Source organism: Megascapheus bottae, chromosome 13, assembly GCF_031878675.1.
Source record: "Megascapheus bottae isolate mThoBot1 chromosome 13, mThoBot2.hap1, whole genome shotgun sequence".
Lineage (NCBI taxonomy): Eukaryota > Metazoa > Chordata > Mammalia > Rodentia > Geomyidae > Megascapheus > Megascapheus bottae.
In genome coordinates, this window is record NC_143521.1 from 53383492 (window position 1) to 53410050 (window position 26559).

General features: G+C 40.8%; 1 protein-coding gene across 2 annotated transcripts in view; it reads right to left on the reverse strand.

Moving 5' to 3' along the window:
• Positions 1-1227: 1227 nt before the first annotated feature.
• Positions 1228-26559, reverse strand: part of C1qtnf7 (C1q and TNF related 7) — an 89039-nt gene continuing 63707 nt past the window's right edge. For both annotated transcript variants that reach the window (XM_090344103.1, XM_090344104.1), the window contains exons 2-3: positions 7930-8175; positions 1228-2326 (exon numbers count right to left, since the gene is read on the reverse strand). In XM_090344103.1, coding sequence (XP_090200229.1) covers positions 1695-2326; positions 7930-8175 — 878 coding nt within the window. In that variant the 3' untranslated portion in view covers positions 1228-1694. The remainder of the gene's footprint in view (positions 2327-7929; positions 8176-26559) is intronic.

Here is a 26559-nt window from a genome sequence, read left to right on the forward strand (position 1 = left end):
CAGCTAGTGGGGATGGCATGCTTGAGACACCTTGATCAGCTGCGCCCTCTTAATTTTGATGGGATATGCTTACCATTGGGGGATATTAACTATTTTCAACTGTATAAGAATGTAAAGAAAGGTGACTTTTAGAAAATAGGTGAAGAGATGTTTCTCTTTACTTGATCCCACTAAAGTTAACTAACTTGTTAAATTACACCTGTTAATTAAAAACAATATTCTCTATGGATTTAATTAAATACAATGTTATCTATGGGTTTCTTTCCCTTAAAAAAATGATTCCCCAGTCCAAATAATTTCAACACTTCTGACTGGGCGCTGTCTCTGTCTTGGGCCACTTTAAGTCCTATCACCACTGAAGGCCCATGGGGGAGGGGGCAGAGATTTCCTTGGTCTTTCTCAGCACCTTAGAATTGCATAAAGCATTTTTTTTTCTCTTTCAAAGAATTTGTCACTATCTCCATTTTAGTACTTGGCATGTTTTGGTATGTTCTTTTCTAGAATGTATGAAATTTGTATGCGTGATATCATTTCTTGTATCCTTAGAAATCTGGCAATCAAGGTGATGCTATGTTGATCTTTGTGTTTTTCCATGTCACAGAATGCAGTGTGGTGATTTACACATAGCGTCATTTGAGTCCGTACTAGTGAGCATCATTCAATCTTTCGGGAATTTGTAGGAAGTGTATGTCTTATTATAATGCAAAATGGTGTCCTTATTTGTGAGAATTCTCTCAGGCTGAAGAAATTGGAAGAGTGACCTACTCTCCCTGTGTCTCCTTTTCCTAAGCTTCCTCTCTCTCTAGGCTTTTCACCTTTCCTCAACTATAAATAACAATGATGTGTTGAGGAAGGGATGGGAAAGTGCAGATGTTGAATTCTTTGCTTTATCTCTATCACACCCACTTAAACACACACACACACACACACACACACACACACACCCCTTTGGTATGCCTAGTGTCTAGTGTCTTCCAAGTGTAAAATCCTCTCTGAGTCACAGCCCCCCAAAAAGTGGGTTCTGTGTACACTGAGTGTTGAATGAATCTGCCCTTTGCAGTGATTATGGACATGTGTTCACCACATGTTAGCATGAATGAAAGAGAGACTTCGGATTTTCCTCATATTCCTTCCACTGTGGTACCATTGTGTCTGGCCCATACGAGTCTCATTGAGAGGTTGCTGAGTAAATATACGCGAGCATTAAAGAATGAATACTAGAACAAAGAAATTTGTCATTTCACTTTAATTTGCTCCAAAAAATAACTCAGCATCTCTTATCTGTGTTTTGGCCTATAGCCAAATTTGAGAATTGTCAAAGACTTTGAGATGTTATGATCCTCTTAAATAATAGACAAAAACATAGTTTTAGGAAGATTTAATAAGGCAATATCATTGCCAGCTAATTTTTTTTATCATAAAGAACATTTAATACATTTTTTGTGAACATTGCCTTCAATTTGTTTAAATATTTATGAACATTACTTTCAGGAGATAGCAATATCTGGAGGTTATTCTTTTATAGTTCATCTTGGTGTGGTTGCATCTCTTTGGTGGTTTCTCTTGTTTGGACTTTCTTTAAATACCTTGGAATCTCTGGTGCCTCTTCCTCTTGATCCACCATCCAGCATCCCAGATGAAATCCAAGTGTGAGCCGCAGGGGTCTCAGAAGACTCAGGTCCCCTCCGAGTGGTTCACAGTTCAATATCTTCCGATAGGGAATCCAGATAATCCGTGTCCACGTAGAGGAGAAATCCAGAGAATAAGCTATCTGCCCAACCTGGGTCTGAGAAGAGGCCATTCTGGTCATTGAAGAAAATCTCCAGCCAGACTTCATCCTCCGGCTGCAGGTAGATGACAGTGGACCCAGAGGCGACATCGTGGTTCCCGGTGTTGGCGTCGAAGGTCCTTATCCGGTACTGTCCATTGTGGACCAGCCCGATGGCCAGGTGCTTATTGGCCAGAGTGATATCATAAGAAAAATAATAGATTCCCGGGAAGGCGCAGACGAACTTCCCGGTGGCGGGGTTGTAGTGCTCCCCCTCGTTGAAGAGAACCTTGTTAAATAGGATGGGGAGTCTTTCTTCGGGGTAGCTGGTCGTGATGCCCACGGAGAAGGCCGACTTGAGCACAAGGCTGCCGCATCTGCACACGCCCGGCTGCCCGGGGTCCCCCGGCTCTCCACGGTCTCCTTTGGGTCCAGGAGGCCCCACGGGGCCAACTTCTCCTTTCTCTCCCTCGGGTCCCACGGGGCCTTTCTTCCCGGTCTCTCCCTGGTCCCCTTTCTCTCCAGCCAGACCCAGGGGTCCTGTTTTACCTCTTAGACCTTCAAAAAGAGTTGAAAATTGGATCAATGGTTTCTTGAAAGAGTGACCAACAACATACCCACACCAGTTCCCTGACTCTTCTCAGCCAGCCCGCAACACTGTATCTCTAAGTAACAAACCCTTTAAGAATCCTTGATGCGTTACAAATGAACATAGGACAATTTCCACAGAATCTGATGTCCGTTTTCACAAGTAGGAGAGCCCTTATTTAGGCCACTAATTAAGATATTAGCTATCATTTTCATGGCGGATCTTTTCCTTTTCCAGGTACTGATCACTGTAAGAAGAAGAATTCAATATGTTTGATAATATTATTCCCTACAGTAAGTTGTTGGGGGGAGGGCAGATAGAAGCAACAAGTCCTTGGAAATGATTTCATCTCACATTACATTCTATTTCTATTAGTATTAATAATAAAAGTATCATCAATCGCAATCAAGGGTTGCTTCCATTTGTCAACCATTTACTATGCAGCAAGAGCAATGTTTTACTAGCATGCAATATCTTATTAAACATTCACAATGTGGAGGAAAGTGGGGGAGATTGCAGTCATGAAACTTAAGGCATATACTGCAAAATTAAGAAAACTGAAGGAAGGGGCAGTTGAGGGGGATGAAAGAGAATGATGAGGGGGTGACATTGGTCAAGATGTATTGCATTCATAAACTGATCTGTTGAGTGGCAACTCCTGTGTATAACTACGTAAATAGAATAAAATATATATATGTATATATATTTTATTGTCTTTTGGTTGGTTGTGAGGCTTGAACTCTGGGCCTGGGCTCTTCAGCTCAAGGATAACACTCTACCACTTGAGCCACAGCGCCACTTTTGGTTTTCTGGTGGTTAATTGGAGAGAAGAGTCTCACAGACTTTTATGCCCATGCTGGCTTTGAACTGGGATCCTCAAATCTCAGCCTCCTATAGCTAGGATTACAGGCATGAACCACTGGCACCTGGCTGAACATATATATTATATATATATACATACATATATATACACACATACATATGTACACATACATATGTGTACATACAAGCAAAGTATAGTCAAGCAAAGTAATAGCTGGAAGAATCTCAACAAATTCAAACTCACCAAACAAGGTTATTTTCTATACACCCAAGTTATGTCCAAATTTTTATATCTAAATATCTACTAAAGGCTAAATGCAGAAAAAAATGGGCCCATTTAGAAGTAAAACACAAATATACTTAAAAAAAACAGATGACACACTATCATAAAAAGATGTTATCTAGTTTTATGAGCAATTCCACTTAATAAATAGTGCTTATATAAGAACATTGTCTCCTAAAGGAACCAAATTTTCAGTGATGTGTAATGTACTTTTTTTTTTGCCAGTCCTAGGGCTTGAACTCAGGGCCTGGGCACTGTCCTTGGGCTTTCTCAAGGTTAGTACTCTACCACTTGAGCCACAGTGCCACTTGGGCATTTTCTGTGTATTTAGTAGCAAGGAATCGAACCCAGGGTTTCATGCATGCTAGACTACCATTAGGCCAAACTTCTGGCCCTGGAATTTTTTTTTGTCAGTCCTGGGCTTAAGCTCAGGGCCTGAGCACTGTCCTTGGACTTTCTCAAGGCTAGAGCTCGACCATTTGAGCCTCAGCACCATTTTCAGCTTTTTTCTATGCATGTGGTACCAAGGAATCGAACCTGGGTCTTTGTGCATGCTAGGCAAGCATGCTACCACTAGGCCGAACTCCCGGCCCCTGTGATGTACTTTTGTTGATGCAGTTTTGCTTTTTTTTTTTTTTTTTTTGCAGTTTCCTTTTTTAACTATGCTTTTGTTCTTAAGAATTTTTATTAAGCCAAGCCTTTTTTAATCTTGATAGTGTTTTGATATCATTTATTTACACGTTACACATACGTCAACATTGTTGTTTTCCCTAGTTAGTTGGCAAAGTTAGCAACAGAGTGTTCTGGATAATGTAAATTGAAGGGAAATGAAATCTGTATCCCTAAGATACCAAGTACTCCGTTTTAATAATTTTTTGGAAAGCAGCTGTTCAACAAGTTATGATGCCTGCATTTCACTAACAGTGAATATGATCCTTTTTTGGTGAGTTAATATTACTGTTTTGGGGCCAGGAGTTTGGCCTAGTGGTAGAGTGCTTGCCTAGCATGCACGAAGGCCCGGTTCGATTCCTTGGTACCACATACATATATACAAGCCGGAAGTGGTGCTGAGGCTCAAGTGGTAGAGCTCTAGTCTTGAGAAAGTCCAAGGACAGTGCTCAGGCCCTGAACTCAAGTCCAGGACTGGCACACACACAAAAAAGGAAAAGATTACTGTCTTGTCCCCTAGCTTCTTTCCCCACCTTTTTTCTTGTGGGTCATGAGGCTTGAACTAGGCCTGGGTGCTGTCCCTGAGCTCTTTGCTAGCTTTGAACCTTAATAATCAGATCTCAGCCTCCTGAATAACTAGAATTATAGGCATGAGCCACCATGTCCAGTTGTTTTTTATTTTTAAGTTAAAACTCTTAGTTCTAACAAGAGGACATTCTGATATCATCTTTTTTGAAACAAGATCTTGTATTTTGTTTTTTTTTTTTTTTGCCAGTCCTGGGCTTGAGCTCAGGGCCTGAGCACTGTCCTTGGACTTTCTCAAGGCTAGAGCTCTACCACTTGAGCCTCAGCACCACTTCTGGCTTTTTTTTTTCTCCTATGTATGTAGTACCAAGGAATTGAACCCAGGTTTTCGTGCATGCTAGGCAAGCACTCTACCACTTGGACAAACTCCCAGCTTGAAACAAGATCTTAATAGTCTGTGTTTTCCTTAGTTGTTTCTTTTTGGTAGAAGTGGGACCTCCGTACTATTTTTCTATTAAGTTAAATTCAGAATCAATGACTTTTATATGATTATTTTCATTAGGGGCTGAACTTTTTCTGTCCCCATTACTGGCCTTATAATCCTAGCTACTCAGGAGGCTGAGATCTGAGGATTGCTGTTCAAAGCCAGCCTGGGTAGGAAAGACCATGAGAGTCTTATCTCCCATAAACTAGTAGAAAAAGTTGGAAATTGCATTGTGGCTCAAGTGATAGAGTACTAGCTTTGAGCAAAAACAAACAAACAAAACCCAAAAAAACTTAGGTCCAGGCTCTGAGCTTAAGTCCTAGGACCAGCAAAAAAAAAAAAATACTTAATTGAATCTTAAGAAGCATTGGAATGCAAATAATAGTAATGGAATGAAATTAATATCAGAAAAATAAAATTGGACTCTTAATGCTTGGATTGTCTATAATAATATTGGTTTAGTATGCTGAACTGCTGGCTGATAGTCGTAGATCATTCATTTGCAGCATATTTTTTTTATAAAAATTGTCCATATGCTAAGGATTTACAGATTAAGACTAGAAAGAAGGGAGGAATTATTCTCCCTACTTAAATAAATGCTTGCACAGAGAGGAGAATCATGAGCAAATGGTTAGTTAATGCTTAGCTAGTATAGCCTGGACAGAAAGAACTTCCTAATTCTCAATGAAGTATGTTTTTTTTATATTTGCTCTTCAGTATCATGCCTCCATTTACTGTTGGGGGTTCATGCCTGTACTCCTAGCTATTCAGGATGCTGAATCTGAGGATCAAAGGCTGAAGCCAGTCAGGAAGAAGCACTTGTGGGCCTTTTATGTCTAGTTAACCAGAAAGAAGCCACTAGTAGAGTTGAGTACATGGACAAAGTGGATTGGTGGATGTGGGGTCTAACCACATAGGACCAAAATTGTAGGGATTCAAGACACTTGAATCTGAGGTAACATGAAAACCCTTGGATGAAACAGCTTAATTACTTTTAGCATACTATATGGCTTTACGTAGCCACACATTTATCAGTGACCTATCTTTGGAGATCTAAATATAATAACATAACATTTACCGAGTGCCTACTACATAGCCCATACTATGAATGCCCTGAAGTGTTTGCATGTATTCTTGTTTCCATGCTTCACAATCATTTACATGATTACTGACTTAAAACAAGGGAATTGAAAAGGCTTGGACAGACAGACAGACAGACAGACACACACACACACACACACACACACACACACACACCCCTTATTGTTATTGTAAAGGTGATGCAAAGAGGTCAAGATTTGAGCCAAAAATTTTCTGACTTCAATGCTAATATATTTGGCAATGACAATATTACTTCTACATACAGTAAAACTAAAAGTGTCAGTAATATATAAGCATAATCTTGATGCTGTTATCGATTTCTAAGTGGTAACTTGTACTCTAGATAGAGCCCTTTGAATAATTACATTTAAGCTTCAGATTCAAGATTCCTTATCTGAGGTTGTATCTTTACCTAGAGACTGCTTATCTAATATTGAACAGGGTCCATCCATTTGGTAGCTATTAGCTTATCAAATATTTTCCTGCAAGGAAAATTCATTAGTTATCAAATATCTGCATATTAGTGTATTATCTCACAGAACACCATGGAAATCAGGAGTGATGGTTAGATAAAAGGCATGGTTGTTAGAGTTATTGATTTTTGCACCCCCTTCCTATCCTTTGTCTTAGCTTTACCCTCAGAAAGTTGTTTTCAAAGATTGATTCAAAATCCTATCCTCTCTTGAGTTCACCCAACCTGTGTAGAATTTTAATGTGGCTTACTCTGAAGCACAACACAGGCTGGAAAGCTTCCAGGGCCAACTTATTTGTGGAGGATAAAAAGTAAAAATGACTGAAGAGCAAGGGGACAGCTGTGTCGCTGCCAGGGGCTGTCAAAATCTGTTCTAGCTACTGCAGGCCAGATGATGAACTGGAAGGATAGAAATGCAGCACTAGTGTCATTTTATCTGTGCAGAATCAAATCTAGAAGTCTTTGGGGGGTGGTATCTATTCAGTATATCAGTGCAAGACAGAATGACAATGGACGTCTGGATTCGAATTCTCATCTGTGTTCAGTTTGTTGACCTCCCATCTGGCCCATCTGTCTGTCTATCCATCCATGCACCTAGCCATGGTTTGGAGCTGGAATAGCCTGGTGATTCCAGGCATCTGATATCACAGTCTAGCTCTGGCAAGCATGAATATTGCACCTGGCATGTCTATTCTTTCAAAACCATAATCATGCCATGGTTTGATTTCCTCACCTTTATATACTAATGCATTCCTGAGTTGTTAATACAATAATGTAAGGATTTAGGTAAAAATTTCAATGTAGTATCTGGAGAATAGTAAGGACTGAATTTTTTTCCTTTTACAGGTACTGGGGGCTTGAACTCAGAACCTGTGCACTGTCCCTTAGGTATTTCTTTTTTTGCTCAAAGTGGGGGCTTCCAGAATGGAAGCTGAGACACGGCTCAACTTCTGGCTTCTTGGGAATTCATTGGAGATAAGCGTCTTAAGGACCTTCCTTCCCCAGCTGGCTTTGAACCCTGACCCTCAGATCTCAGTTTCTTAAATCGCTAGGACTACAGACGGGAGTGAGTGGTACTCAGCTACATTCTTTTCATGAATCATGGTGAGATACAGAATGCATTGATGGAGCATCTTCCATCAGAAGAATAAGCAAAGCTTACTGTTTCGAGTTGGGAGTGAAGCAAGTGTGTTTTTAATGGAAGTTCAGAAGTTACCTGCAGTTCCTTTTTCACCTTTCTCTCCTTTTCTGCCATCTCTGCCATCTCTTCCCGGAAGGCCAATGCGGCCGTGAGGCCCAGGTGAACCATTGGCTCCAGGTGGGCCTGGTGGTCCAGGCAAGCCGGGGATGCTACAGATATACCGCGGGCTGGAGCTTTCTCCTTTGGCTTGATTGCCCCGCGGTTGTCCACTTGCACAAAGCGCAAAGCTTGTCACATAGAGCAAGACAAACATCTTTGGCTCTGGAAGAGAAATATACACAGACATAAAGGCACCCTCTAAGGGGAGGGTTTCACCTCTGCAGTTCCCTCTGAGCGTGAAGACACACACTGGTGAGACCTCAGTCCACTGTGTGTCTTTTCACCTGTGTCCGTGCCCTCTCCTCTACCCCACGATCCCACAGAAAGCTGCTAAAATACACGATTGTTGCAGAGTTCTCTGTGCTCTCCTCAAGGGGTTGGTACAGATGAAGGATTGGTTTAACAGTTTTCAAAAATAAATGATTGCACTTCTTTTGCAAGAAGAAATGAAAGACACGAGTGAATAAGATCAGTATTGGAACTCGTGACCTACCTGGAGAGGAGATTATCACTTCTCATGAAGCTTTATCACTCATAGCTGCTGTTCCACCATTTGAGCCACAGCTCCAATCTAACATTTTGGCTGCTTAATTGGAGATTAGAATCTCCCGCAGTTCCCTGCCTGGGCTGGAGTTGAACTGTCACCCTCGGACTTTAGTCTCCTGAGTAGCTACGATTACAGGTGTCATGCGTACCCAGACCCCTCAAGGTTTACTCCGTACATCTTCCCAGCCCCTTTGTGTCTAAGAGATATAGGAAACGATGCTGTGCCATATCTAGAATCCTTTAGCATTTTTTCACTTAACATTGTGACGTGTCAATAATTATTCATGACATTAAATATTATTGCTTTGTTCTGTATTTTTATGTATACAGCCATCCATTATGTTGTTTCCAGTGTCCTGTCAACCTAAGCACCGTGGGTAGACATAATTCTGATTTATCTTTGCATGCATCCAGTATCACTGTCTTAGAATTCTTGGGCTTTTCATATGGTTAATCTAATATTTTTACTGTATCTGACTTTGTTGCCTGGTATATTGTATATATATTTAGTTGTTTATTTGAAGTAGGGAAGGGAAGGGGGGAAACAAGATGATTAGGAGGGGGTGGCGGGAGGAAACCAGGACAAAAACATGAGAAGGGATATCAATGTGTGAGAAATAATGCACCTACTACCTGACGAATGTAATTGTAACCCCTGTATATATTATCCCAACAATTAAAAAGAAAAAGGAATGTACTGAAAAAAAAAAGAATTCTTGGGCTTTTGAAAATGGGAAAAGAAAAGGCATTTTTCTCCCCAGGAAAACCATGTTTTTCATGTGATAATCATGTGTAATGCCAGTTTGGGTTAATTGGAGTACTGTGCATATCCGGAGGGGAGTCTCAAACTTTAATTTAAAATCTGCAGGATATAATGCTGTGGCGCCCCATTAAGCTGTTAGCATTCAGGGTCAATTAAAGAGCTGGGTGAAATTAAACCATGCGTGGTGCCACGCTCTCAGAGTGAAGCAGGCGGCAGTGTGCTTCACTTTTAATTTAATAGGACCTGGATTCACTCTCCACAAAGCCTGGAAGTGGGGAATGATCATCCTTTATCAGCAGGGCATCGGAATACAGACCAAGGCAGGGGGAGGGGTAACAGCATAGGCTGAAGTGACTTGAGATTTCAAGGTAAGTATGTGATCCTTAGGCTGACCAAAAAAGCCAACTGTACATGAGTTCCAGCCTCAATGTAGGCATGTGCACACACACACACATAAACACATACCCCTCCCCACCAAAACAAGGTATTCAACTCCATACATAGCACAATATAATGATAGAATATTTAAAAAATATTCTATGTTTTAAAGCGTTACATTACACAAATGTATGTACACTGTGTACTAAAGTGCATTTCTTTTTACTGAACATTTTGCGCTCTTTTAGATTAAGAAAAAAAATCAAAGCTCTGGAAACAATACTAATCCTAAAACAGGTCTGTTCTACTGCTAATTGGAGATGATTTTCTGTCTTATTTTCCTGTAGAGACAACAATGTGACAGGATTTTAGCTTTTTTTAATTTTTATTTTTTTATTGTAATTAATAGAAGGGTTACATGATATTTGCCAGATAGATGGTGCATTAATTCCCATACATTGATACCCTTTCACATGTCTTGGTCCCCATTTCCCTCCCCCCCACCCCCACCCCTCATCTTGTTTTCCCCCATTCCCTATCCAATTTCAGATAACCAAATACAAATATATCTGATATTTGTCATAATCAGTAGAAACCTTGGGCTCTCATAGGATTTTAGCTTTTAAAACACATATTTAAAAGCATTTATTATATGACAGAGCTTTCATGTTAATGAGTATTTTGAATCTTTAAGACAGGTTTGTTGGCTAGTAGTTGAGAATGATTCCTAAAATTTTTAGTCATAGGATCTTTTGTTATCGCTAAACTAGTACTAGGAAACACTTGGAGAAATATTACCTTAGTCCATGTAAGGGCTGTGCTTTATCAGTCATAGACTGAGATATCCCTTTGGAAATTGCTAAAATATATAAACATACTTTTACTATGGCAAACATTATAGCAATCCTCCAAAAAAATGAAATTGCCATGGAATCGAGCAATTCCACTTCTGAGTACATATTTAAAAGAAGTAAACCTAGAGACTCCAATAGATTTTAACAACATTATTTGTGGTAGGTAGCCCAAAGTTGGAAGTAGCCTGCATTTAGTGACAGATGATTGGATAAACAAAACATAGCAAACATTTACAATGAAGTATTGTTTGATTTTTTTTTTTGCCAGTCCTGGGGCTTGAACTCAGGACCTGGGCACTGACCTTGAACACTTTTTGCTCAAGGCTAGCACTCTACCACTTGAGCCACAGCTCCAATTCTGGCTTTTTCTGAGTATGTGGTACCAAGGTATTGAATCCAGGGCTTCATGCAAGGTTGGCAAACACTCTACTGCTAGGCTATGTTTTCAGCCCCTTGTTTGGTCTTGGAAAGGAAGGACTGAAAACAACATGGATGAGCCTTCAAGACATTATGCAATATGACATTGGCCATTTATGACAGGATCAACATGCATGATACCACGTTCCTAGACTGGTCACATTTCAAGAGGCAGAAATCTGTGACTACGTCTGCACTGTCCTAAAATGGAACAGTCAGGATTTGAACTGAGTTCTTTTTGTCTCTAAACACTCGAAGGAGGGAAGCTATCATATCTGACTTTAGGACCAAGGGTTGGATTCTATTAATTCAAGTGGAAATTGCATGTTGCCTGGGCATCACTGGAATGGGGAGAGGTGGCCAGGGAGAGTCAAAACAGTACTTCTTGTGTGGAGATTTCACTCCAGTCTTCTTCCCTGGCTATATGAAGAAGGGAGCTGATTTTGAAGACCTCTCCTGTCCACACCAGTTACTTTTAGGTCACAGCTCTGAGGCTCCTTTCCTGTGGGGTCTCATTTCCTCTGTTTCAAGTAGCTTCCTGACCTTGGCACCACATGGGTCCCCACAGAGGTCATGCAATAATCAGGTGCCATAGCTTGGTCCCTAGCGATGGGGCAAACTCACATCTCTGACATATAGGACAGAGACTGGGCAATGATAGTAGAGGCCAATAAAGATCAAATGAAGAATAAAGTATATATTCATCAGTACTTATTATGATTAAAAGCTCACAATTTATAAAGCTTAGACGTTTTAAAGGTAAAGTTTTACCACGGTAACACAGTGAAAGAAAAATCCTAGTATTTACAAAACATTTAATAGGGGCCGGGAATGTGGCCTAGTGGTAGAGTGCTTGCCTAGCATGCACGAAACCCTGGGTTCGATTCCCCAATACCACATACTCAGAAAAAGCCAGAAGTGGTGCTATGGCTCAAGTGGCAGGGTGCTAGCCATGAGCAAATAAAAAAGTGGCCAAGGACAGTGTCCAGAGCCTGAGTTCAAGTCCCAGGACTGGCAAAAATGAAAAACAAAACAAAGCCAAAAAGCCCCAAACATTTAATAGTCTACAGAGCAATGCTAAGTCCTTTCCATTCTCCTAAAGACTTCTAGCACTGTCCATGGTTGAAAAGCTAGAGTCAGACTAGACATTGAGATCTAGGTTTTCACTTTTCCTGGATTCTTAATAAAGAGTCATGTCTAATACGTTAAAAATCTACCAGAAGGAAGACAGGCCACTGCATCTATATTTACCAAAATTTTACAAAGAGAATAAATGCCATACCGTGCTCAGGGATGGTGGTGGACTTCTGGTGCATAAGGGATCTGAGGCTCCTTCGTGAGAGCTCAGTGAAAAACTTGCGTTTGGTACCAGACAGAAAGGCAGGTCCAAGTTCTCAAAAGATTTCCAAAATAGTTGGGCTAAAAATATTTTTTCTCATTTAATCCCAAAGAGCCAGAGGCCCTGGAAGTCATTCATCCAGCAAAGCTCAGCTGAGGGACCAGTTAAAACGACTGTTTTGTTTGGGATAAGCTTGCAATGTCTGCTTTCCTTGACTAGTCAGCTTAGAAAGGTCTCAGTCTCTAATGTGATGTGGCTTCTTTTTCCGATTTGTTTATTTAGTGATTTCCCTGTTCATTTGTTTTCCACTGAGTGGAGGGTTCAGGGAAAAAATTACTCTCTAACTGGAAATGAGAGTTACTAAATTAGAGAAAGAAGTCAGTTGCATCTTTAGTCTAGTCCCAGGTGGTGTCATGGACGAGCTGGGGGACTACCCCTATTCTTGTAAACGTGGCAGAAAAATGGTCTTTCACTCTATGGGTTGCATGAAAGAAAGAGGGTATACATACCACACTGATATTTTCTTTGTTCTTTGTTGAATGGATAAATGATTGAGGATTTTCAGACTAATGGGCCTTTGTTCCCATAAAGAACCCATCATAACAACTCAAAAAGAGGAATGATTGTCCAACGTCTAAGACTAGTCGTCTTTGGTGCAATCAATTTCTTTGTGTCCCTTTGATAGGGATTTCTCATGTCTCCTTGGCAACAGTAATATATAATTCATAGATGTCATTTACAAAGCTTAAGTGACTGGGGAAAAAAAATCTTGTTTTTATCTTGCTTTCTCCCTTATTCTTCTCAAGCAAAGAGGACTCTAAAAGAATTGTTTCCAAAAGTTAAGGATGTGAATGCAGCCCACACTTTCAACCAAAGACAGTGGTGGGCTCCATCTCGATAGGGTTTATTCTTCACCGTAATTACCGATCCTCTGATGGAGAGGAAATGGTCTTTTGAATTTGCTGTCTTTCAATATCTGAATGCCATCCTGACATGGTAAAACAATCCCATGAGCGTAGAAGCCAGTCACATTTTATTTGTAAATTAGCACTGGATTTCATCAATGATTTTCTCATCCTCAAAGTAAAATGGTGAGCCTAAGTAATTTATAGTTCTGAATATTCTCTAACAACATGTATTAAACTGTCAAGTGGTCCAGACTTTTAATATGTGTATTTGTTTGTAAGTGATGACTTTTTCTGAAAAGGGCTTTTATCATTTGTTCTTTAGGGAAAAGCAAAATGTCTACCTGTGAATCTGAGTGAATTTGTTAGCCAATAACAGGATAGATGTGGTCTCAGCTTTCTACCTTCATTTCGCCAAGTTTTGACTAGGTTGTGTGTGTGTGTGTGAGTGTGTGTATGATTCATTCTGCCATCTTTGATTTCCTTTTAATGTTGCCTACCACAGTTCATATATTTATTTATTTTTATCTTTTCTTTTTTTTTTTTGCCAGTCCTAGGGCTCGAACTCCGAGCTTGGGCACTGACCCTGAACTTCTTTTGCTCAAGAGGAGGGCTCTTCCACTTGAGCCACAATGCTACTTGCAGCATTTTGGTGACTAATTCGAAGGAAGAATGTCATGGGCTTTCTTTCCTGGGTTAGCTGCCATCCTCAGATCTCAGCTTCCTGAGCCACTAGGGTTACAGGGGTGAACTACTAGCACCCAGCTGCTACTTCTTTATTTAAAGCTAGGATCAATTAGTTGGAGTCTATCCAACTCATGGCTTTCATCTCAACCTCTCTCTATAGGCATAAAATGTACCTTGATCAAACTCACCCTGTCTCACTTTCCTCAAACCAGTCTCAACAAGCTCTGTCATTCCATTTATATACATAATAGAAAATTATTTTTTAACCTGTAGTCATTGTATAAAGAGATTTGGTGTGATATTTCCACATATACAGCATGTCCTGATCAAATCAAATTTTCTTTTATGCCACCCTACCCCATCCTAATCTCTGTTAATCACTATTTTGCATTCGTGTGGTAATCACACTTGAGGTGACAAGATTTCTTGTGTCTTTGAGGTTTCATAGTGTTTTCTCTGCTCTGCAACATTTTATTTTTTCCTTTTCTAAAAATTATTTTTTTATTTCAAATAACTTAAGAGAATTTATATCTTCCTAGATTTATTATTTTTTAATCCACAGAGAACAAATCTTTGAAATGGTCTATTTGAAACTTTAGACCTTTAGATACAGTTAAAACTTATTATTCTTCATTTCACTCAGTAATTTTCACACTTAATTAAAAAATCAGTGGATAGAAAAATTTACTGCTGGGAGCTCTGACTTTGAGAAAATGTGATTCCAAGTTCCTCTGCCTCTCACCGGAAGGCCAAGGCCTTAGGCTGTTTTCTCTAAGCAGGTTGTTTCCCCTGTGAGTCTGTTTTCATTTCCCTATAGTTTTTAATTTAATTCAGCTCAAATTTAGTCAGTGTTCTCATGGCAGCTAACAAAGTATTGGTAACCAGCTCTCAAAAAATGTAGAACATAAAGTTTGTAATTGTGGCTTTTCCAGTTTCTAGAGTGAAAATACTTTTCTATGCTTAATTTTAGGTACTGATTTGATATTTACTGAATGTAGTGTTAAGAAGGTATGTGCAGAATTAGCCCTTACTAGCTGCTACAAATTGGCTCTGATCTCTCCTCTGCTCCCTTCCTTTCATCCCCCCTCCCTACTCCCTTTCTCTCTTGTCATTCTCTCCACCCCAGTAACTGGCAACCACTGAATTTGTTTCTGACACTATTAATTTTGCCTTTTTGGAATAGAATACAAATGAAATTTCCAATGCGTGTCCTTTTGAAGCTTTCTCATATAGCAAAACATATTGCTTTAAAAGAATTAAGCAAATGGCTGTATGAGGGGGTTATGATTTGACCCGTCCATTTATGGCTCCTCTACACTTCTTATCATCATAGTGCTTTTGAGTGTCCCTGTGTTACATTTTCCTTCATTGCTGAGTGTTTCATTATGATGTTGTACCACAAGTGGCTTATCTACGTCCCTCCCACATGATGGATGTTGGGTTTCTTTCCAATTTTGGTTATTCTGAATTAAAACTACAATAAACAGTTGTGTGTTGAGGTCTTTGTGTGGGGCTATGTTTTCACTTCTATAAGCATAAAGCTTCTAGAGCTTTATGCTAAGTTTATTTTAATGGAGGCTCTGCCTGCCAGTTTGCATCTTCAGCAGCGTGTATGAAAGTTTTAGCTGCTCTTTATCCTTGTCATCTTTTGGCATTATTGGTTTTGCTGTCAAAATTTGGTCCTGTTAATTGGTGTGTGGTGGTGTCACAATGTCTTATCTGTGTTTTTCTAATCATCTGTTCATGTGATTATTTGCTATCTATAGAGCTCTGGGGGAAGCATCAGTCAAATCTTTTCTACATACTAGGGTTTTTTTACTTATAAAAGTTCTTTGTATGTTCTAGATATATTTCAGATGTGTTTTGCAAATACTTCTCCAGCCCACAACTTGACTTTTAAGCTTCTCAACATCTGTTGAACAGAACTATTTTGTTTTGATTAAATATAGTTCATGAACTTCTGTCTTTCATAGTGACTTTATGCAATATCCAGGAAATCTTTGCCAACCTTAGATTACAAGTGCATCTTTAAGGATTTTTTTTGCTTTTGTTACTTTTTTATTTTTCATTTTTTCATATATTTTTTTATTGTAATTAATAGAAGGGCTACATTATATTTACCAGATAGAGGGTGCATTACTTCACATACATTGTTACTTTTTTCATGTCTTGGTCCCCATTTCCCTCTCCCACCCCCTCCCCTCATCTTGTTCTCCCCCCTTCCCTCTCCGATTTCAAATAACCAAATATGCATATATACAATATATCAGATAACAAGGTGAAATACTGTAACAATATGAGATAACCAAGGGATAGCAAAAGAGATGAGTGATAACATAGTACATTAAGGACAACAACAACAATCACTCATTATATGGCTTTTGTTTCTATATCCTGGAGGTGTTTACACTCCCACCAACAGTGCAGTAGTGATCCCTCCTGGTCACATCCCTTCCAGCACCTGTTGTTATTAGTTTTCTTGATCCTGGCCATTGTAACTGGAATGAGGTGGAATCTTAGAATTGTTTTGATTTGCATTTCTTTTATGGCCAGAGATGTCGAGCATTTCTTCATGTGTCTATAGGCCATTCTTATTTTTGCTTCAAGATTTTTTACATTGAGGTTGATGACACAGTTAAAGTCAGTTATCATCTGTGAGATTATTTTTCTCTGTATTGAATATGTAAATGGAGACGGTGGCCATATAAAAGTGCAATTATGACCTACCACTAGCAAATTGACTCCTGTCTATATAGTAACTGATTCTAAAACACAGCCTTCTATGAACAAGTGTGTGTGTGTGTGTGTGTGTGTGTGTGTGTGTGTGTGTGTGGTGTGTGTGACTGGAACTCATTATCCCTGAGCTTTGGTGATCAAGGCTTGTGTTCTACTACTTGAGCCACACATCCACATCTGACTTTTTAGTGGTTAATTGGAGATAAGGTTAAGTGAGATAAGTCAAGACCAAAGGAACAAAAGGCACATGGTATCCTTAATATGTGGATATTAGATCCAAATAGTACAACACAATGACTCAATATTTGGGTACCCAAGGTTGTGGACATGGTCTTGGAGATATAAACATAACTAGGTAGACATAAAAATCTATGAAGGGCTATATACTCTATAGACATACTGTTTTATTACATCTATTAATATATATCTATGACATACAAACCTTCAGCTTAATTTTAATTATGTTCTAAAATCTATGTACCAGTGATTGTACATGGAGATTCCCTTCTTGAATACTTGTTTGTTAAACAGGACATTTGAAATATGATATAAAAATCAGAAGAGTAGAGGTATGGCTTAAGTGGTGGAGAACCAACCTTGAGCAAAAAAGCCAAACAAGATTACAAAGCTTTGAGTTCAAGCCCCAGTACGGGCACAAACACACACACACACACACACACACACACACACACACACACACACACACACACACACACACGAGAAGGACTTGTTCACTATGAGAAGCTTTCCATGGAGTGACCAGGAGTGCATATTACCCATTTGTATAATTCTATTGCCCATTTCTATCATCCCCACCTTCAGGAGGGTAATGAACTTATCCAAAGGCACACAGTTGTTAAGTTTTGGAGCCAAGATGAAAATATGGCTTCAAGTGGAACACCCCAAGGTCCCAAGTTTCCACAAAAATTGCTTCTCCTAAAGATGCCCAGTTAGACTGTGGGTGGGACAAGAACAGCCAAGAGATCCTGCTGTAATTTTCATTATGGCCAGGGCCCAGTGGACCAGTGTGAGATGAGGCAAAGAGAATAGAGGTAGCCTCAGGATGACAGGGGAATCTGGCTTTTGAATGGCCCCTTCAGGTGGAGCCTCCTGTGAAGGGATCAAGAGAAGCTAAAAGGGAGGAGGGACATGAGCTTCCCCTTCTGGCTGAGAGAAGAATCAGGCAGCTTCTGGCAGCCAGCTAACAATAACCTCTTCAGCTTGTGAAGAATGAAAAAGAACTGGCTGCAGGCCTCTTGTTACACAGAACTTGGCCAAGGGGCCAATCCAAGAGAAATTCAAGATGGTGCAAAGGAAAGAGGGGTGGTTTGCCAGCACTTGGGGTGGCACTGGTTGGAATGGTGAAACCAGGTTTACTCTTGGACTCTCAGAACTCACTGGCAGCCAGAAACTTAAACTTCTTTCTAGCTGAGGAGGGGTTGCTCCTCCTCTGGTAGGATGGTGTGGCTGTTAAAATGTCCACTTCTGGCCTCTCAGGACATTGGTCAGCATCCCAGGACAGGGGTCTGGCTGAGGGGCTGTAGGTACAACCCAGAAATCTTTAAGGGGTGATTTAGGAGACAGCATACAATGAATAAATACTCAGTTACTAAACACTTCCTGTATGCTGGCCACAGTGAATCATGACCATCTTGTGAAATAGGTCTCAGCAACTTCTTATTGCAGGTGTGCAAACCCAGGCTTCCAAAAGAGAGCGCTCATTCTAATGCATGCAGCAAGGAAATGACAGATTAGGCATGAAACCTAGACTCGCTTGACCTGACAAACTGAGCTCATTATTTACCTAAAAATTTAACAATGAACAGTGTAAGCTTATTTGAAAATGAAAGGAGAGTAAGAAGACTTTCCATTCTGGGAGGAGCCCCCAAAAGGAGTTCCTGAGCTCTTAGTTTAAAAGAAGGACAGTGGTACTAGGTGGCTACTTGGATTGCTGTAAAGATGAGTTGAAATGACTCACAAGAAATGGGTCATGGTGGATGCTCAGCAAATCTTAAATAAAGGAATACTATCGTCATCATTGCACTGCTGTTTTGGCTTCTAGGGTCTGCTGAGAGCTATTATCTGTCTTGTGTTTTTGTGATGTTAAACCTTGCACCTGGTGATCACCCAGAGGCTCCTCATTGGTTGCAGGTAGATCAGAGGCTAAGAGACAGCGTGGCCATTTAATGATTCAAACTTTCACACCTGAGAATTTTAGGACATTATATGTGAATACCAATATCAATAGTAGTACTTATGATACTCAAAGATCACACTCATTGCTTACTGTGAACCCCCCCCAAACTTACTTTATTTCTAACATGTTGGGTCTATTTGGTATTTATCAACCTCTTTCCAGATAGAGGCAGATCCACATTCCCTGCTTTCTTTCTTGTTGAAACATATGATGCATACTGGCAAAGGAATTGTGGAACCAAGCACAGAGTCCAGAGCTGACTTTAGACTCAATGAGGGCCAAGACTGAGCAGCAGCAGCGGATGGTATCTCCTGCACACAAGCCTCTTAAACCAAACCCATATTTTCTGAAGAGACCATTAGAGCAGAGAGAGAGCTTGGAAATACAACAATAACTTATAGTTACAGGGTGGGGAGAAAGACTGAGCATCATAGTTTGGAGCAAAAAAGATAAACGTCCTAAAATGCAAATTCGTGAGCCCACTGCCATGCCTTCTGTCTTTCTGTTTCTCTGTGGGTGGCTGGTGGAGAAAGACAGTGGTTTGAAGGTCAAAGTTATCTTTTTCTAGCCATTTGACCTTGGCCAAATGACTCTGCTCTGTAATCCTGATATTCCCTTTCATAAATTGAAATAAAAATAGTGCTCCCATCAAGTGAGATGGTTATAAAGTTTAATGAGGTACTGTGTGTCATTGGCTGAGACATTATTGAAGCTGCTCAAGAAATGGTTTCCCTTGCAGAGAGGGGAGAGTGTTATTATTTTGTTCTGAGGTGCTGAGGATCCAATCCAGGGCCTTTATATAACAGAGTTCTCATAGACTATCACAAACTTGGCTTATTTGATTATGTGTGTATGTATGTGTGTGATTTCTTTTTAATATTTTTTTCCAATGAATATGGCATAAAATGTTGATGAAAATACACATGCTGCCATTTGCCTCCACAGAGCAAAGGTAATAGGGAATGATATTTTAAATATTTGCTCATTAAAAGTGTGTAAGAGCATAGCTAAGATATGGAACCAACCCAGATGCCCCTCAGTAGATGATTGGATCAAGAAGATGTGGTATTTATATACAATGGAATTCTGTGCTGCCATCAGAAAGAATTTGTAAGGAAATGGAAAGACTTGGAAAAAATCATATTAAGTGAAGTAAGCCAGACTCAAAGGAACATAGATAGGCTCAATGTTTTCCCTCATTTGCAATAATTAGTATACATCTAGGACTCTCCTAGCAGAGGAATACAATAGCTCAAAACCTATGTGCATAAGGTTATATAGAGTGAGACTAAATTAAATGAATTCTAGGATATGGAAACAAGGGGTTTATCTTGTGTGATTGTTGTTCTTAATGTACTATGTTATTTCTCTTCTCTGGTTTTGCTCTAATGGTTAATCTCATGTGGTTACTGTATCTGACTTTGTTACCTGGTATATTATATATATGTTTATATATATACAATATATATATATATTGTATATATGATTGGGAGGGGGTAGGTGGAGGGAAATGGGGAAAAAACATGACAAGTAATGCACCTACTATCTGGTGAATGTAATTGTAACCTCTCTATACATAATAAAAAAATTTAACACACACACACACACAAGCATTAGTAGGGGTATCAATATGCAAGAACTAATGCACCTAATACCTGATAAATGTAACTGTAACCCCTCTATACATTATTGCAACAATACAATAAAAAAAGTGTGTAAGAGACCAGGAGTTTGGCCTAGTGGTAGAGTGCTTGTCTGGCATGCACAAAGACCGGGATTTGATTCTTTGGTACTACATACCTAGGAAAAGTGGTGCTGTGGCTCAAATGGTAGAGCTCTATAGCCTTGAGAAAGCCCAAGGACAGTGCTCAGGCCCTGAATTCAAGCCCCAGGACTGACAAAAATGTGTAAGATGGCAAAGGTAAAAAATTATACTTAATTCTGTGTTTCTAATAGCCAGTTACCATCTTCGTTTATTTCCATTATCTTGATCATGTGTATTTATATGTATTCATTTATCTTTTACTGTTACCTGTATTCTAATGTCTTTTCTTTTTCTATATTTTTTATTGTAATTAATAGAAGAGTTACATTATATTTTCCAGGTAGAAGGTACATTACTTAACAATCATTGCTACCTCTTCTCATGTTTTTGTCCCATTCCCCTCCCCTACCCCCTCCTTTGTTGTCTGTTCTTTAACCTCGTATGTGATCATAAGCATTAATCATTTGATTTCTTTGGATCCATTAATGGTTGCAAAATATTCCTGACATAGTTGTCCTATAATTATTTCTTTTTCTTTTTCTTTTTCTTCTTCCTCTTCCTCTCCTCCTCCTCCTCCTCCTCCTCCTCCTCCTCCTCCTCCTCCTCCTCCTCCTCCTCCTCCTCCTCCTCTTCTTCTTCTTCTTCTTCTTCTTCTTCTTCTTCTTCTTCTTCTTCTTCTTCTTCTTCTTCTTCTTCTTCTTCTTCTGCCAGTCCCAAGCCCAGAGCACTGTCCTTGGGTTTTCTCAAAGCTACAGCTCTACCACTTGAGCCACAGCACCACTTCTGGCCCTTTTCTATGCATGTGATACTGAGGAATTGAACTCAGATCTTTGTGCATGGTAGGCAAGAACTCTACCACTAGGCCAAACTCCTGGCCCTGTTTTCCTGTAAATGAGATTACACTGAGAGTTTGTATGCAGAAATTTTTATCCTTATTTAGGGTTATTTTGGGAGGATAGATTCCCAGAAATGAAAGTACTAGGTCAGAAAGTTTGCATGTTTTATATCTCTCTTGGTATGCCCTGCCAAACTGCTTTCCAAAAGGCTGTGTGGATTTATACTACCCCATCCCTGTATGAAAACAATATTAGAAGAGTATGTGTTCCTCAGCAGCCAGGCACCTTTTATCTCTGGAACACAAACAGAGGCACAGAATCTAAGATCTGGAAGCCACTTTAAAGGCTGGTGAAGCGGATGCTCACGGTAGAAAGAGAATCAGAGCTTGCTGTGGTCCTGGAAATTCTGCCATGTTTGGGTTGGGTGACATCTCATAAGTCACTTAGTGTATATGTCTCATATTCTACATAACCCCTGTCAAGGGTTAAATCCTGTTCTTTTGTAATCTCCCAGGACTCACACTGGGCCTGGCTCATTGTAGGAGCGCAGTGTACACTGGCAGAATTGGGGTCAGATGAAGAACCCTGCCTGGCCTTACTGGTTCCTCAACCCAATGGAGGAATCAGCTCTGCAGGACACCAGATGGTCCTGTGTTGGAACAGAACCCGTGGAGGTAGCCAGGACTGCTGGGCTCAAGGACAGAAGAGGCCTTCAACACCCACAGTGCATCCATGCTCTCTCCCTCCCTTCTCTGCTCCCCCCCCCCACTCTTTTTTCTGTTTTGTGACACTGGGGATTGAACTGAGAGCCTCAGGTTGAATGGCAGTTCTACTCTATCAGCCCCACTTTCAGCCCAGGACATTATATTTTTTCTTTCTTTCTTCCTTTCTTTTTTTTTTTTTTTTAGGGGAGTCCATCCTAGGGCTTGAACTCAGGGCCTTAGGGTAGTGACCCTAAGATACCTTTTCTCTAGTCTGGTGCTCTTGATCCACAGCTCCACTTCTGGGTTTTTCCAAGAAGTTTCATGAAGATAAGAGGCTTGTGGACTTTCTTGCCCAGGCTTCCTTTGAACCTTTTTCCTTAGATCTCAGTCCCCTGAGCATCTAGGATTACAGGTTGCTTGCTAGCACACAACTGTAGGGCATATTTTCTGTGGAGTTTTTGGACGTCACACACACAGTTTCTGGGGTCCAGTGGTAATGCAATCATGTGTGAGAGGAGTAACTTGACCAGGGTATAGTCATGATATAGGCAGCAGTCACGTGACTAGGAAGGGAGAATCCACTTCTTGTTCTTCACTAAAAGTATCTCACCTTATCCTAGCTACTCAGGAGCCTGAGATTTGAGGAGAGCAGTTCAAAGCCAGCCTGGGCAGAAAAAGTCTGTGTGATTCATTGCCAATACATTACCAAAAACAACAAAAAAAAACGCCATAAGCAAAGCTGTTGCTCAAGTAGGAGAGTGTTAGCCTTGAGCAAATGAGCTCAGGGACAGTGCCCAGGCCCTGAGTTCAAGCACCAGTACCAGCACACACACACACACACACACACACACACACACACACACACGCACAGAGGATTTCTCATCTTCCTGATCCTCTTCTCCACATACCCAGCCTCATGTGTGGCCTTTGCTTGGAGTGTTTGCTGGAGTCGTGTTGTCTTTCCTCTGTCCCCAGGCTACCTAGAACCTGTCGTGTTTCCAGGGTTTGCCAAAAGCCGATTCATAACTCTAGGGGATTTATTCATCCCCTTGAGCTTCCCCCGGCATCTCCTGCATACCAGCCACCAGCAGCCTTGATACTGGTGAGTATGTTGAAAAGACGCAGGGAGGCCTGAGGTGGGGGAAGAGCTAGATAGCAGTAGAAGCCTTCACGCTCCCACTGTGGGTAAGGTTCCATACTGAGTAGCTCATCACACTGACTTGATCCGTCTTCCTGCCACTATAGCAGGGGTTAGTATCACACAGTGGTTATTTCCATGGTTTGGATGAAAAGATTGAAGACAGCTGCTTGTGGGCACAAGACCTGAGGATTCACCCTCTATACTTTTACCATCTCCACTTTTACCTCTGTACTTTACCCTCTCTTTTTAGGAAGTAACTTGACGAAGTAAAGGGGATGTATGCTATGATACCAAAGAAGAGGAGCTGGGGATAGAGATTCAGAGTGAAGGTGGGGGAGGGAGGAAACCAGATCAAACAAGGTCACTCTAAAGAAGAGATGTTTAAGGGGATACCGGAGGGAGGAAGACTTAGTCAAGGGAAGGCATAAGAGCCTTCTGGGACAAAAGGCAGCATATGAAAGGATCCTGGGGCAGGAGAAGAAGCTAAGAATTCTAGCAGCCAAGGAGGCAGAGAGTTAGATAAAATAACCAACAAGAGAAGAGATCAGAGGAAAAGGTAGTATCAGATATCTGCAGGGCTTGAGTGTTGGGTTTTGGCTAAAGAACAATGGTCTTTGAAATGTTTGAAATGATTTTCTGGTAAAGGGACTAGACAGGGCTGGGGAGGAGTGGAGGTGGTGAGTGGGAGGTCACTGGGGCTGAGTGGGGTGGGAAGGAAATGCCTGGTGACTGAGACCAGGAGTAGCTGGAAATGGAGAGAGTGTCAATGCTGTGTTCAGGTCCTGATAGTCCAGGGGCAGCATTCTAGAAACCTCTTCAGGGCTTATCTCTTCTGGCTGCCTCTGTAGCACTTCTGTGCTTCTGTGGAATCCTTCCTGTTATGTGGCTCAGAAGTTCCATCAACATCCTCTCTATACCATGTGCTATCTAGTTTTGTTTTTGTCTTTTTTCCAAATTCTCTTTCTCCTTCTGATGCCTCTATTCCTGGAGTGGTAGTTGCTATATAGTGGGTACTTGGTAAGTGTTCTTAGAATCTGATGAATTGATGACTTGCTATGGACTTGTCATGGCAGAGCATTCTTCAAGGTGTGTATTACTAACTCCTACCCTGTGCTCTCAGTCATGTGAGGTGATTGAGGTTCCCAGCCATGTATTAGAGGAGGAACCAGGAGGTCAGCTGTCTCTAACACATGCATGTGACTATGAAATATGCAGGTGATGAAGACCTCAGACACGAGTACTAGGCTACATGGTATGGTTTCTGTAAGTCCCCCCAGCTAGGGTAGCTGGGTCTTTGCTTGCAACCTCACTGAGGTGAAAGCCAGGTCACAAAATAGCAGGCAGATGGACACAACATTTACCTGAAACATGGCAGATATGGGTGATCTAACAGAATATTATTCAGCCATTAAAAGGAATGGGCTACTGATAAATGCTCCAAACCATGTGTACGATCTCAAAAGCCTGACACTAAGTGAAAGACATCCAACAATGTCATGAACGGGAAGAGACTATCTGTAGAACAGGTGCAGAACAGGTAAATACAAGTTGCTAAAGGCTGGATTGGACACTGTAAATACTAAGTACAGGATTTTCTGTGGGGAAGGTGAAAATGCTTGATAACATCTTCTAAATGGTGGTTGCACCATCTCCTTGTCATGGCATTGTACACTTTAAGACAGGTGGTTTTCTTTCTTTTTTGTTTTTTTTTGCCAGTCCTGGGCCTTGAGCTCAGGGCCTGAGCACTGTCCTTGGACTTTCTCAAGGCTAGAACTCTACCACTTGAGCCACAGCACCACTTCTGGCATTTTTCTATGCATGTGGTACCGAGGAATTGAACCTGGGTCTTTGTGCATGCTAGGCAAGCACTCTACCACTAGGCCACACTCCCAGCCCAAGACAGGTGGTTTTCTATTACGTGATGTCAACTTAAAACAAATACACTGCCTGCCTCACTCATAGTTCTCATAGATTCCAGCTAATGGCCTCATTGAAGTTCAGGGAAGAGGGATCTGTACCTTAGTCTATCACTTTTCATTTCTTTGAAGCATAAAACATCCAAAGCACAAAATCTAGACAAGCTTGGCTTGCTGCCATTCTCTGGAGGAGGCTGTTATGGCTCAGTTGAAGAACAGGACCCAGGTGGCAGAGGGAGTGAGACCGAGATACAATTCCTTCTCCTACTTGGGTGTGAGGGTAGGTTTGCTGTAGATCTTCCAGCCTTGGAACAAAGCCTGGTGTAAAGCTGCCTGGACCCAGGAATAAGCAATAGCAGAATAAAATCATCAAAGCATTATGAGGTGCACAGAGCCTTGAGCAGCTATTCAGGTTCTGTGGAAGACAGATTGTGGAATAAAACATGGCATTGTATTCATTTTATCTTGGTCAATCCTGGGACTTGAACTCAGGGCCTGGGCTCTGTTCCTAAGTGTTTGTACTCAAGACAAGCACTTTACTCCTTTAAACCATAGCTTCGCTTCTAGCTTTTTGGTAGTTAATTGAGATAATCTGACAGGCTGCCTGAGCTGGCTTTGAATCTTGATCCTCAGAGCTCAGCCTCCTGAGTATCTAGGATTACAGACATGAGCCACTGTTTCGTGGCTGGCACTGCATATAATCTTTCTAGAAGTACAAAATTTATATTTTCACCTATTTAAGAGTCTAAAACTAGAGCAAGCCAGGTGTCCTGACATTTTTCTTTAAAATTTTATTTTAAGAAAAGAATTTAAAAATTGTCAAAGCACTACATTCAAGGGTATAGGTCATAGACAAATACCCTCCCCCTTTTTTGTGGGTTATGAAGCTTGAACTCAGCCTGGGTGCCATCCCTGAGCTCTTTAGCTCAAGGCTACCGCCCTACCCTTGAGCCAAGCCTCACTTCCTATTTTTTAGAGGTTAATTGGAAATAAGGGTCTCAGGTCCTTTTGTGCCTGGGGTTGGCTTTGAACCTCAGATCTCAGGCTCCTGAGTAGCTAGGATTACAGGCATGAGACATTGAAACTGGCCCCATTTTTTTTAACTGTTAAAATAATTTCTTGGCCTGGACTATAGCCTAGTTGCAGAGTGCTTGCATGTGTGAAGCCCTGGGTTCAATTCCTTGGTACCACATACTTAGAAAAAGCCAGAAATGGTGTTGGGCTCAAGTGGCAGAGTGCTAGCTTTGAGCAAAAAGTATCCAAGAACAGTGCCCACGCCCTGAGTTTAAGTTTCAGGACTGGCAAAAAAATAATAATTTCTTCTATAATTGGGGATGTAGTCATTGGTCCATCAATAAAAGG